Here is a 15,135-nt window from a genome sequence, read left to right as displayed (position 1 = left end):
AATACAGTTTTGCACTGACTTGTTTTCTTGGGTTCGCTTACCAGAGCATTTGAGTTTTGTAGTATACAGGCCGCTACTATTGCTGTAACACAAAAGTTTATAGTGCTGCCTCACTGCAACGGTACGATGGAGACACCAGATGTTTCGTTAAGTATGCTTTATTTTCATTACTGTTGATTGTATTAAGTTTGTAAATGTCAACTCGAAACATTAATCTATTCAAAATCCACGTGATACTCTATATTGCCACCATGAGTTGCTTGCACTATTTTCTACATCATAAAAACTTTAACCATTTTTTTACAGTTTATGCTAGAAGTAAAGTCACAGAGTTATCATCTTGTCATAGTATTCTACTGGAGTGGATAGGAACCCTGGGTAAGATATTTTCAGGTCTGTCCTACAGACAATACTCTAATTAATTTTAACTAGGTGTAAAATAACAGTACAGACATTCCTAGAGCAGAAAATTTTAAACTTGATTGCATCGATTGCGCATGTGTCACCTATAAAGGCAATGGGCAAGCAGTGTGGTGACCCGGCTCATGACAAGAACGCTTTAACCTCTCGACCAACGCAGTGTGACCTATTTCTTTACAGGCATAGAATGACATGCAAATTGGGGGAAAAAGTGCCATTTTTAATAATCAACCTATAGCAATTGAAAACGACTAATTCATGAAAGCCCGAGAATTTAAAAGTCTATCGATATCTTTTGAAGGATATCTGAATACAGCAACACTCTACAGAATACCTCAAAGTGTGTAAAATGTCTATGGGAAGTACCTAAAATTATAACTTTAAAATACCTCATATGGGATATAAAATGCTGATATGACTCGCTCTTTCTAATTGGTGTTTTACGCTGTACTCAAGAATATTTCACTTATACGACGGCGGCCAGCATTATGGTGAGAGGAAACCGGGCACAATCCGGGGGAAACCGCATCCGCAGGTCGGTGACAGACCTTCCCACGTGTTGAAGTGAAGTCACTGTGCAAAACGCGAGTCACTAAATTAAACCATGCCGGTAGTTTATATCTCTGCGGAAAAACAACTGTGATTGAACATAAATTGTGATCGACATTGATATTGTTATACATTAGTATACTATTGTAAACAGAAATCATGGCTAAAATAATTGATTAGAATTATTATTCTGAGTATTTATTCTGATTAGTGTCTAACGATGTATTCGAGAATTTTTCACTTCCACGACGTTGTCCAAGTCTATGAGAGCACCAAAACAGATAGCCTGGGTTGCATGTGATGAACACGAGTGACCAAATCAAAAACTTACCACACGTAGATTGTTCCGGAATGAACTGCGGTGCACATGCGAACAATTAGCAAAATAAAATACGATTTCAAAAAAAAAACCCGTGAAAGTCAGAATGTCAGTATAGAATCAGTGTTGTGCTGTGCTCCAAAGAATGCTCCATATTGGCTGGGAAACTAGGGGTGATATATCAATGTTAAATGCCAGATGTAAATCGTCTGTAGATTAGATAATCTTTGTCTGGTCACATGACCTGGCATAGCTGCAGTGGATTAATGTCAACCGTTATCTGTATCACGATTTTATGATTAGGCTATATAGATATACTTACAGGAATATATATATATAGACAAATTTGACGTAACTGTCCGAATGAAGAATGGTAACCGCTATGTGTGTAGATATGGACAGGTGGCCCTCGGCGGGTAAAGCGTTTTCTCCCCATTATCAACAAGTTTGAATTCTGCTCTTGCTTCTTCAACAGCGGCTTTAAATCAGGAGATTTGAAATGAACTTGGTCGAAGTCTGCGGTTGACTCCATTATACGTGATATTTTTGCTACCTTGTAACTTTCCCACCATTCTCTATATATACCTAACAAAAATATGAACTAGCAAAGCAATTTTTTTTAGTTTTCTCTCAGTACTAAAACCGCGGGGGGTGGCTCAGTTAGTTATCGCGCTAGCACAGCGTAATGACCCATTAGTATCTCACCAATACGGTCGCTGTGAGTTCAAGTCCAGCTCATGTTGGCTTCCTCTCCGGCCGTACGTGGGAAGGTCTCGCAGCAACCTGCGGATGGTCGTGGGTTTCCCCCGGGCTCTGCCCCGTTTCCACCCACCATAATGCAAATCGTATAAGTGAAATACTCTTGAGTACTGCGTAAAACACCAATCAAATAAATAAATAGATAAACAAAAACCGCGTTAACTCAACAATAGGGTAAGCAGTCATCATCATTTGTGACGTCAAAATGTACCAGATTTTCGGATGGCCGTAGGTTTCCCAGGGCTCTGCAGCGTAAAAAATAGAGTAAAATAAATAGAGAACTATGGTTTTAAGGATTCTCCATCAAACGCACTCAAGTCTCTTTAGTTTTACAGTTAGTATAACACTATTAAGGACAATGTGTTCAAGAGCAGTAGAAATTTGTGTCATGTGGTGGTATACAATTACGCTTACCCAGGGGCTAGGGGCAGTATAAACTGTGTCTGCATGGTGATTTTATAAACATTCACAGTCAAAGCGCAACTGAGATATATGTACAAGTATTCGACATGGAAATTACTTTAAGATTACGAGTTTAAAATCATATTTGGATGTCACTCCAAAAACACAGGCTGTCTTCTCTTCATCAATGTAAACTCCCTGCTTCTCTCTTACATATTTCCAGCTTTATTTACAATTTACACAATTATGCCTAAAATATTTCTTCTGGAATTGGTGTTTTCGATTGTTTTGAAAATGAGTTATTCGATTATGGACATGGAACGCTTTTTTCATTCAGTATTAAAGACTATAGGATACATCGAGTAATAATTAAAGCGACAACGTCGCTGTGAGTGTTGACAAATGATAACACGCCAAATTGCTGTCGTAATTACGATGGCAACATATATACAAAGTGCATAATAACTATTATCGGAACATGTTCTTTTCCCTGACCTATAAATGGCAAATCGTAACTACCATGGAAACATATGCATATAACTGCATATAACTGTCACAGGAACATGTTCTTATTCAAGGATCTACAAAGCAATCGTAACTACCATGGCAACATATGCCAAGTGCATATAATTATCATCGGAACATGTTCGTATCGAGGATCTACAATGCCATCGTAACTACCATGGCAACATATACCATGTCCGTATAACTATCACAGGAACATGTTCTTATTCCAGGGTCTACAAAGCCATCGTGACTATCATGGCAACATATACCAAGTCCATATAACTATCACAGGAACGTGTTCCAGGATCTAGAAAGCCGTCGTAACTACCATGGCAACATATACCAAGTCCATATAACTATCACAGGAACATGTTCTGGGATCTACAAAGCCATCGTAACTACCATGGCAACATATACCAAGTCCATATAACTATCACAGGAACATGTTCTGGGATCTACAAAACCATCGTAACTACTAATGGATCATGAGCATTTAGCAAGGTATCATGTGATATAGTTGCACTGATCGAGGTTTTTCTAACATATGAGCTGATTTCGAAATCAGAAAGAAGTACCTAAGTCTAATTTTTTTGTCCTGTTATACGCCGTACAAAGGGATGCTAGGCTCAAAATCGTGAGTGGCTTTTAAGTTTATAGCTGAATGAAACTGAGACAGAATCCGGAGGGTAATTAAACATTGTGATTATAATTTAATTTATTTACTATTAATTGTCACTAGTTTTTCGTCAACGTCAGTGTTTCTTATTTATCATTTTGATGTGGTGATGCCAAAAAACCCATATTAAACCACCATGCAGATACATATACCTGAAAAGCCTACAAACTTCAAGCCATAGTTGACCAACTAAAGCTGGATTCGAACCCATGACCAATCATGATGTTACGAACCCTTTTTTAAATATTGTATTATATATGTTTTTTTTTCTTGAGCTTAAGGGCTCAGTGTCTGGCCTACATTTTCCCCTCCGTGTACGTTATAGGCCGCTCTGTAATTCAGCCAAGCATTCTCGAGGCTTCGGTGTTTGTATGTAAAGTATTCTGGAAATATGTATCGGTGTTGTAAACATGTTCGGTCATTTACTCATGCGAACTTGAGAGCAGTCACATTTACTGTCATCCACTGTGAAGGATTTTACTGGGTTTGGAGATATCGGCCTTGACATTCGTCATTTGTACTTCATTTTCTGTACGTAGCACTTTGTGAGCTTGTGTTTCGTCACTTTTTTTTTTTTTTTGACATATTATTTTGGCGCTTGTATCGTTCATTGTCTCTTTGTGCGATTCCTTATGTTTCATCCACGTTTACTCTGAAAGAGACTTGGTATACATTTCCAAGATGTGAACCATACATCGCCTTCTCAGCATCATGGACTCCACAGTCAACCCGTCCGCCCTGAGAAGTTACACCTTCACAGACAGTTGGTGTTAAACATCGTCAACCTACCGTGCCCACATCAGGCTGTCATCCTCTTAACCATTGATTCTAGTCATCAGTAAGAGACAATATATATATTTTTTATTATTTGTATTGTTTTGTATATTATTGTCAGTTGTATTATTTGTCTAAGTTCATCAAATATACGTATTATTTAACTTATTCAAGCGTCTTCGTGTTTCTTTGTTTGATCTTGTGTAAGGCCTATAGCTGATCTGAGAGTTGAACAAGCCAGTTGATTCTCATCTTTACTCTCCTATAGTGGTACCCTTTACAATGTGTCATTTGTTAAAATGCATGTTTATTGAAAATAATTGCCTACTGTTCGATGCAGTTTTTTTTCTGAATCATCAACCATAATAATGACCAGTTATTATTTCAGATCGCTCGTGTTGTCATCTGAATAAATCTACATGTACAATGTATATACCACACTCAACTGCCACAGAGTAAGCTGGTAGCCTTTTCATTACAAGGCCAAGGTAGTGCTATGTACTAGACTCATTTGTGCGTTTACGGGCTTGCAGAAAGTGTGATTTTGAGAGAGACTACACCTGTCAGAGTGTTTGACCTAGTTACATTGGGGCCTCACGGGACCTAGTTAAGGCTGTGAGAGTCGCATGGACGACCTGGAATTTACGCCACACCCTATACTATGACACCTCATGCAACAATGACACAAAGAATTGACTCTGCTTCACATATACAACGCAGCATTATATCAACCGCATACTGGGCATATCGTGTCTGTCTAGACATGCAGTCACAACTTCAGGCATGTTGGGGGTATTCCGGCCGACGCTTAGCGATTGCTTACTATAACCACCATGGCGTAAGTGTTTTTACCTTAGAACTGTCTCTCTCTCTCTCTTGCAGACAGATATATGTACACACTGATCTTAGAAGTGGGACCCTTTCGCATATTTTTTCTCTTTACAAAAACAGATGGTAAGGAAATGCATAATGTGACGAAAACTGGGTCCTCGCTGAAGGCTTTGAAGCTTGTTTATAGTTGGAAATAATGTAGGCCATTTTGTATTACACAAATGGGACTCTGTGGCAGATATTTTCTGTACCTGGTGCTTGTAAGAAGTTGTTCCAACCCCCTGGTGATCGAGCAGCTCCCAACACCCCCACCGGGGATCCTTTCGTTTTTTAATGCATATGAGACGTTTCTCTGAGCACCATGCGGAATGGCTGTCACTAAGCACTCTCCAATGTTGACTGGACCGCCTTGATCGATTATTTTATTGTCTCTTTCCAAAGGTCTGGTCATCTTATGTTCAGATCGTACATATCTTAACTGAAGTACACTTACCTACACAGGCATTATTTATTCAGAAGGGGTGACACATGGCCTTGTGGTCAGCGTACTAGTGCTAGCACTTAGTTCTACTTAGTTCATGTGTATGGGGCGACATACCAAGATGTAGTCTATTAGTGTTTGGCCGAGGTGGTTAACGCACTAATACGGCGCAATGACCCAGGAGCCCTTCACCAATGGCTGTCAGTTAAACTCTACCTCGAGCTGGCTTCCTCAGCGATCCTACGTGGAAGGTCCGCGTAGGCCTACTTGTGAGTGACTGTTGGTTTTCCCCTGGGCTCTGTCCGGTTTCCTCCCACCAAAATGTTGGTCACTGCCGTATAAGTGAAATATTAGTCTGGCAGAAACCGGCGAATGATCTTTGGTTTCCCCGGGCTCTGTCTGGTTTTCTCCCACCATAATAACGGCCGCCGTCATATAAGAGAAATATTCTTGAATACGGCGTGAAACACCAATCAGATAAATAAATCTTCTGATATGTAGCCAGCGTATGTGTACTAATGCTATCACTTGTATGGAGCAATCAGATAAGCCAGCCTGGACTACATGCAATACACAATGGCGCCTAAAGACTTCTCTCGTTACTTTTGGTTTAATTGGCATCCATCATAAGAGACTAAACTAAGTATGGCGCGATCCGTTGCGTATTTGATAGTCTGTAGTATTTCCGGTACCAGACTACCCAACCCACCTCTTTTAGCGAGACATATGCAGAGAAGGTTGTACGAGATTAGATAGCATTTTTCCATAACCTGAGTTGGCACTGAACACAGTGTGGAACCCAAAGTAAAGAACCAAGCAGCAATCATCGACTAATTATTCAGCATTGTGTGTTGAACGAAGCTGGACGCCGTCGTTTGGGTTAAATATTCTTGAGCACGGCGTAAGTCAACAAGTAGATAATTAAATAAATCAGTGAAGAGCTGTGAAAACATTTTTTTTTTTTAAATAAACTACAAAAAATTGACAGTTTAATTTTTTGGACGGTATTTTTTTTCCTTTCAGTGATTTTATAGGCATGGACAACTTGAAACCAAAAAAACAACTTGTACCCTCTAAAATTCAAAACAGAGGGGATTCAATTGAAGAACCTGGTCGTATTCCAGGAGAAAATGCAGAACCTCTGCTCTCAGGAGAAAGGACTGATCACAAGAACCAGGGATATTCACAAAACAATTCTTCTACCTGTCATAAACATTGTGACAGTTGCCGAGTTCGTCTGGCAAACTGTGTATTACCCTGCTTAGCCGAAGGACAAAAACCAGAAGGAGATGTTACCTGGTCCAAAAGGCTGAAGTACGCCATTTTGTGCCCGCCTCACGGGAAATTTGGTCGTATGTTAACTGTGGTGTTATTGGCTGGCATAAGCTGGACGTCGGCATGGTGCATTCTAGGTGACAGCCTTCTTCCGGGAGGAAATATTTTCGCACTTTTAGCTTTGTTCATTTTGTGTCATATATCAGGGTGTTTGGTAAAGTTTATCAAGCTTCCACCCCTGTTGGGTAAGTACCTTTCTACACTGCGATGAATGTTTGTCGTATCGGTATAACTCAGCGTTTAATTTGTGAAATCAGTATATACCATGTAATAGCCATTATTCTAAAACCCTTGTTATCTACAACTATCGTACCAGAAAAAAAGTTGTTCTTTTTCGTGCAGTCGAATTTTATCGAATTTACGCATTTTCATTATGTTTTTATTGCATAATATAATATGATTGTTTTCTTTTGGCGTCACGTGGTTGCTTTGTGGGATTTTCTCTCGCGGTGGCGATATTAGATCTAAAGCGAGGCTCAGTGTACAAAATCGCTTCCAAAAGTCGCCGCAAAATAACGGCATATTGTCTGTTCTAAAGGAACGCTTTCATTCATTTCCCTGGATCATTCCTTGCGTCTGTCTGATATCATTTGAAAGCTGTTGACTGTGTTCTTTGTAAGAATTCTTATTAATTTCAAGCTTTATATACTTTTCAGTCCTATTGTTGTTTGTGTTGAACGTTGTTTTGGGAATTAGACTTACAAATATTGACCTGGGACGTCCATTTTGTTTGACGGCTGGTATGCGGACGTTTGACGCCTAGATCCAAATGCAGTGTCGCAGAATACAGAAAATGCAGTGGCATTTAGGAACAAATTTCGTAGTTCACTCTTGATGTAACAATACCAAGTCATGGTCTGGATAGACTTTCTGCTCACTGTTACAAACACACATGCACACACACATTCCTGACATGTTTCAGGAATGTTGATAATGGGTGGGATGTTGAGGAATTTACCAAAGGTGAACGTAGCGGAAGACATCGACCCAAACTGGTCAACATGTATTCGGTAAGTGAATCTATATATCCCTTTATTTAGCTCTGTAAGGTTATCTTTACTTTTACAAACATACATGTAGCCACATATGCAGGCTCTCCCAGTGTCTTATCCTGACTATAATTTTTTGATTCATGTTTCATGCCGCACTGAAGAATTTTTTAATTATAAGACGGCTGCCAGCATGATGGTGAGTGGAAAGCGGACAGAGCCCGGGGAGGAACCCACGTTGTGGCGGATCTCCCCACGTATGGCCGGAGAGGAAGCCAGCATGAGCTGGACTTGAACTCACAGCGACCGCGTTGGTGGAAGGTTCCGGGGTCATTGCGCAGTGCTGGCGTGCTAACCCTCCCCTCGCGACCTCCTCACTATATAAATCTTGTCCGCCGATTGCATGATGTGGTTGTTCATTGTACATTTAAGTTTTCTTACACGACGTTTCTGGGAGATCACTTACCTTTCACCATTATGATACACTCTCAATCATCACTGCAGGCGAAAATCTGTGCGTCGCTAGTAGGGAAGTCTTCGTTTGCCAGCCAATGGTGATCGGTTTTCTCTGGGTTCTCTTTCCTCCACCCATCAAACTGACCGCTGTCGTGTAAGCGAAGCTGAAATGTAGTGAACAAATATATGAACTAATGAATGAACTCTACTGGACTAAACAGATAGTTTAAATCCAGCTGATGGTGTTTTCCTCTTTCCAGTTCTGCAGCTCTCGTGGTCATTCTCCTAAGGGCAGGTTTAGGACTGGATCCCTCTTCTCTCCGGAAGTTGTCATTCGTCGTTCTCCGCCTGGCGTTTACTCCCTGCATTGTAGAGGGCGCTGCCATCGCAGTCGCCGCCTATTTGATATTAGGATTTCCATGGGCATGGGGTGCTCTACAAGGGTAAATATATGGGTAAATTCATATCGAATTAAGCCTAGGTAGTCGGTAGTCATAAGTTTTTTCCGCTTAGAAATAAATCGTCCTCGGTCTCTTTAATTGGATCCGTTTTCTCGAAACTTTCTAAATTGTTAAGAACTATACGGATGTGGTGTTTCACATAAGTTTTTATTTTCTACAATCACCCCATGGTCGAGTTAGGCGTAAAATAATGACCTAGTTAAGAACTTTGGCGAACTCGAGACTTGGTTTTTGTTTACCTGTCGCTATTGCTGTGCCAGTTAGTTTTCTGTACGCTGTAGACGTCCATGAAACTTTTATACAACATGACGTTCTTCCTGTTCATTTATACCCCCTTCAGACTGGTGATAGGTGCCGTTACTCCTGCGGTTGTCGTCCCCTGCATTCTCTCCCTATCAGACAGGGGGTACGGGGTACACAAGGGTATCCCCACCCTAGTCATAGCAGCTTCCAGCATCGACGACGTCCTGGCCATCACTGGATTCAGCCTCACCCTGGGGTTTGTCTTCGGAAGGAGCGGTACGACTATCATTTGGTTATTTATTTATTTATTTGATTGGTGTTTTACGCCGTACTCTAGAATATTACACTTATACGACGGCGGCCAGCATTATGGCAGGAGGAAACCGGACAGGGCCCAAGGTAAACCCATGACTACCCGCAGGCTGCATGCGAACTGTCCTTCCACATTCTGAGTGTTTACATTTTGATTTTATGCTGTATTTAATTTAATCTAAAAGACGATTTTGTCCGTAAATATGTTCCCTATTATTCCGTTTTATTAGATTTCTGTTGAGTTTTAAAGGGAAAATATCCGAGTGGAAAAAATTTCAGCACATAGTATTATAAATCATAGACATTTATTTGGCTTTAAAATGCGCTTTTTGGGGACGAAAGTTTAGACCATTTTTATTTGATTGTTGTTTAACGCGATACGCAAAATTTTTACACAAAAAAAAAATTACTAACAAACTTTCCAATGTGTGTTGGGTAGCGACTTGCACACAACGTGATTGGTCTTCCAGGCTGTAAAAATGCGCAAACAAACCCAAGAGCGCCATCGACTTCTTGTGATCAAGGTTTCACGAGCAATGAGAGCATTTACTCCTTATACTGCGCATGCGCCGCTTACTTCGTTCGTTTTATATTACTGCCACAATTATGAAATTTTGTATGGAATCGTCAACAACACCAATGAAACTGGGGTCACAGTGATGAGGATTTGTCTTAAATTTTATCTATTGATACACATTCTGCCCATCATTATTTTAACGGAAACCTGAAGCAATTTCATTGACGAATGCTGATTGTATATGGAACAAGGTCGGCGAGAGGACGTTAGTAGTGAGACTAAACAAGGCACATGCGTTTCACGGGCTTAAAATGTCAAGCTTGTACAGGTGGCTGTGATGTAAAACTAGCGTAGGGTCCGCATATGCGTCCAAGTGCGTATGAATGAGAGCAGAGAAATTTAGAAAACTGTCCAAGACTGGGGTGCACCCTGCACCTTCCCTACCAGCGGTTGTTACACGTAGTCGCGCACTTTACCATTTTACTACGAACTCCTTGTTTAAGAGTATATAACGTCTGTGCTGTAAACAGACAGCAATAATTTAATCAGAGGGTGACCATGTTGTAGATAATCTTGCGGACACTATAACCAAAGGACCTAGGGAAGTTCTGCTGGGTATGTTGCTTGGTATAGTTTACGGACTCTTATTGTGGTACCTGCCGCCCAGGAAAACTGTGAGTTCAGTTCTTATTATTTATTAATGACTGAACGATTTTTTTTTATTCCTTTTTATTTCTTTCTTTATTTGGACGAATTTGTAGTGCTTTTTTTTGGTGACAGGGAGCTTTGTCTGCCCTTTTTGTCTGCCAGAGTGCCTTAATCCCGACTACTGTATTTTTTTATTAAGAATATTTCACTTATACGACGGCGGCCAGCATTATGGTGGGAGAAAACCGGGAAGAACCCGGGGGAAACCCACGACCATCCGCAGGTTGCTGAGAGAGGGAGCCAACATGAGCTGGACTTAAACTCACAGCGAACGCATTGGTGAGAGGTTCCTGGGTCATTATGCTGAGCTAGCGAGCTAACCAACTGAGCCACGGAGGCACAAAAATTAATTTGTAATGAACAAAATGTGATTTTTTTCGGCGTTTCTGTGTACAATGTGTACAAAACTCCTCCATCGGCCCATAACTTAAGACACACCCACACTTTGATTTCAGTTCAGATCCTGACTAACCCAGAGTTTTAAGGTTACATTGCTGTTGTTCGTTTACAGAGAAACAAACGGTGGTTCAGATTCGGATTGCTTTTCATTGGGGGTCTCGTATTCATGTTTGGTGGTGAGAAGGCCGATTTTCCATCGGCTGGACCCATAGGTTGTCTCACCTTAGCGTTTGTAGCGGCCTACAGGTGGCGCATCGACAACATCGAAGAAGCGGTATGTTGTATGTTTCTGCGTGTGATTTTAATCAGCCAAAAATAAGCGAGGGGAAGAAAGGGAGTCAAAAGATATCTATTCATCATTGTTGAATTACAGGAAATTACACGTGCATATTCCTTCTCAACGATGAAATATGTATTTGCAAACAAATATTTCTTGTCATCACATTCAGTATCAATTGGAGATTTGATGCATTGCATTGAATCACGTAATCCAAGCCGATTAGAATAAGTGTCTTTATGTGTTCTTTAGTATTTTAGTGTTCAGCAAAGTTATAACTTAAAAACATTTTTATCTTTAGGAAGACATGGACGAGTTGATGGAAAAGGTGTGGAATATTGCCGAACCGTTCATGTTTGGGCTTATTGGAGCAGAAATTGACGTCAGCACCCTCGATCCACCCACTGTGGGTAAGATGTTCAATAGCAGTGGGAGGGGCGCTGCCGAGTGGGTAAAACGCTTGTCTTTTAATCGCTATAACACACAACAAACAGGTTCAAATCCAGTCCCAGAGCGGTGCCATGAACCTCTCACCAATCTGGTTGCTATGAATTGAAGTCCAGCTAAAACTGGCTTCCTCCCCGGTCGTACGTGTTAAGGTCTGCTATCCGTGGGTTCCCCCAGGGCTCTGCCAGGTTTCCTCCCACCACATTGTTGGTCATATAAGTGAAATATTCCTGAGTACGACGTTAAACATCAATGGAATAAATAAATAAATCAAATTCAACCTTGGGGATGTGTGGATTCTCCCACTGTCAACATTATTGGGTCATTGGGTATGGCAGGTGGTCAAGAGTACTTTTCCCCCCTGTCAAATCGTAACAAATCTCACACACAAGTCTTGATGCATATCCCGCCTCTGTTTTCTGTTCTTGCGTGTCAGGTCTTGGCGTTGCCGTTCTAGGCATTGGACTAGTGTTCCGAATGCTCACCTCATTCCTTGCTGTATCCGGGACGGATCTAACGATGAAGGAAAGACTGTTTATTGTTTTCGCTTGGCTCCCTAAAGCTACTGTACAGGTAATCAGCACGAACATACCATAGGTCCTATGTGTAGACCCCGGTTCAAAACCATGTTCCGTCAAGTCTAAAAATTTTAAAGGTACAGTATTTGATTTAGTACCGAAACACTCACCATTTAATTTATTTACTTATTTAATTGGTGTTTTACGCCGTACTCAAAAATATTTCACTTATAACACGGCGACCAGCATTATGGTACGAGGAAACCGGGCAGACCCCGAGGAAACCCACGACCATACGCAGGTTGCTGCATACCTCCCCATGTGCGATGGAGATTAAGCCAGCATGAACTGGACTTGAAATCACAGTGACCATGCTGGTGAGAGGCTCCTGTGTCATTGTCCCGAGCTGGCGTGCTAACCCGTCGGGCCCGGAAATACACTATTTGGCTGCTTCCTATCTTAGCGCCGATCAGTACCGGTATCAATGCACTGTGGCTGGTTGTACTGGATGGTCAGAGTCCCTTATGAAAGACGAGGTGTCGGTCCAGTCCGGCCTTCCAAGAACAGGAAATTTACGGGTACACTCCCCACCCCTCCTCCTCTCCCCACCTCTACTCGGTGGGGCCTGTGAGACAGACACTTGTACCGTAAGGTGTGCATGTCTGTAAGTCTTGGAACACCTGGCAAAGTTTGTCAGTTCCCTACAAAACGCCGGTGGTTTTCCCCGCACATTCCGGTTTTGCCCATCCCCCAAAATTGAATAAATACATAATATATAGCGACGAATGGGGCTTAAGTATTTGCGGTAAACAGGAATAAACCAGTCAGTTTCCAAAGTCATGTCCTCTGTATATTTATTTTACATCAATACCCTACATATATTCGATTTTACTAGTGTAAAAATTGCCAGCAGTGGGTGTTATTTATTGCACGGTATTTTAATTTGCTTTGTGTGATCATTCAATATTTTCCCATTTCGGTTACAGGCGGCTATTGGCCCTGTGGCTTATGACACAGCTGTCAGATCTGAGGGCACGTACCAAGAGAAGCAAATGGGATTACAGGTAAGAAAAATAAAAAAATCTGTTGCCAATGTGATCTTCATTGTAAAATTGAAATTTCATTTTATTTTTATTCCCTTTATAATACGGGGCCCAGGATCAACGAAGCGATCTTAGACTTAATTCAAAATTTCAATCATTATATTTGGTTAGTGTTTTCCATTCTATAAGCTGAAATTTGTTTTTCAACAACTTACCCAGAATTAAACTGTCTTACAATTAAGTCCGTTCAAAACAGTTTTCCTGCGATAAAAATTGTGTCTCACCCTCTGGATTTCTACTTTAATACTACGTCTTGTCTTAGACCATCATGAAAAAAAAATGAAAATTAACCTTTAAGTTCAAATCAAAGTTCTGAAATTATACCACAAGCTAAAAAAGTGACTTAAGTCACAGACAATTTTGTGATCCTGGAACCATCTTGTTTTGTGTCGTATTTAAGAACAGTTCACAAATTACGTACCGAATTTCGGTCTTATTTAAACCATATTTTATTGAAAATGGTTTCTTCATTTAGAGTTGCTACAGTACCATGTACTTAATTTATTCGAAAAAAAAGGAAACACAAAGTTGCTGTGGTTGTTTTATCATGTATATAGCACATGTCTCTCCTTCCTTACTGCTAGATATTAACCCTGGCTGTGATGTCTATCATCTTGACTGCACCGATAGGGGGCGCCCTCATCTTGTTAACAGGTATGGATAGTCAGACATGGAAATGAAGGAATAATACTATTCACGACGTTCTGCGTGTCATTCTTCCTGTACCCATGACTCTGCCAATAGCGTATCGTATCGTATTACTACGTCCATATCATAACATGAATATCATAGAGCCAGGGAAACCAGGTTTTCCTATGCCTAATAATGTCGGTGAACTGAAACAATTTTTCGTGAATAAACAACAAAATAACTTGTTTAGTATATGCAAATTTGCATATAAATATGAAAACAAACCAGAAATTGAACAAAACGAGCGTTTTGGTTTGGTTTTTTTTTTTTTTTTTTTTTTTGACTGCTAATTGTTTGTTTTCTCTCCTTTGTTTGTTATCCCTCCTTTAAACAGGACCTAAACTTTTGTCCAAAGAGCCGATAGAAGACGTTTCCTCCATGACCTATGAGAAGAAAAATATGGCGGAAAAGTTGTGAAATACAAGGATACCAAATGAAGAGCGTATTCATCGTTGTTGGATTTCTTCATCGCAGCTAATTTGAGGAGACGGACCAAAAGACACCAAGGTTTAGTGACAGAATTGATTTTGTTAAAAAAACACTGTTAACGTACAAATAAACGTATATATGAAAAACTATTAGCAGTTAATTGCTCATGAATGTTTGAATTTCACCATATCCTGACTTATATGGAAGGAATAACCAGATTTTCACTTGCATGTCTGAAGGTTAAATAACATTGTCGGATGAATAGTTGCAATGATAGCCTTGCAACCTTAGACAGATACTTTTGAGGTGATTATGCTACTGATACCTTTGGCCCAGTTAAACCAGAGAAAAAGACAGACTGCCATATGCATTAGCACCATCAACAGCCTTATTGCTTTCGCAAATTTCAAGCAAATTGAATTATTTATTTGATTGGTGTTTTACGCTGTATACTCAAGGCTCCTTTAACTAGATAGATAACTTGATTTAATATATAGAGAGATTATGATAACAGCGTGTGATACACATTGTAT

General features: G+C 40.4%; 1 protein-coding gene across 1 annotated transcript; it reads left to right on the top strand.

Annotated features, from left to right (window-relative positions):
- The first annotated feature begins 7,760 nt into the window (after positions 1–7,760).
- Positions 7,761–14,908, top strand: LOC135463827 (sodium/hydrogen exchanger 9B2-like). The gene is made up of 10 exons (XM_064741272.1): positions 7,761–8,063; positions 8,759–8,941; positions 9,300–9,478; positions 10,599–10,705; positions 11,251–11,412; positions 11,717–11,825; positions 12,299–12,435; positions 13,367–13,444; positions 14,068–14,137; positions 14,508–14,908. The coding sequence occupies exons 1-10, from the start codon at positions 7,978–7,980 to the stop codon at positions 14,588–14,590; spliced, it is 1,194 nt and encodes a 397-aa protein (XP_064597342.1). The 5' UTR covers positions 7,761–7,977; the 3' UTR covers positions 14,591–14,908.
- The last annotated feature ends 227 nt before the right edge of the window (positions 14,909–15,135 follow it).

This window comes from Liolophura sinensis, chromosome 3 (genome assembly GCF_032854445.1).
Source record: "Liolophura sinensis isolate JHLJ2023 chromosome 3, CUHK_Ljap_v2, whole genome shotgun sequence".
Classification (NCBI taxonomy): domain Eukaryota; kingdom Metazoa; phylum Mollusca; class Polyplacophora; order Chitonida; family Chitonidae; genus Liolophura; species Liolophura sinensis.
The sequence above is the reverse complement of the archived record's forward strand: the minus strand, read 5'-3'. Positions and strand labels throughout refer to the sequence as shown.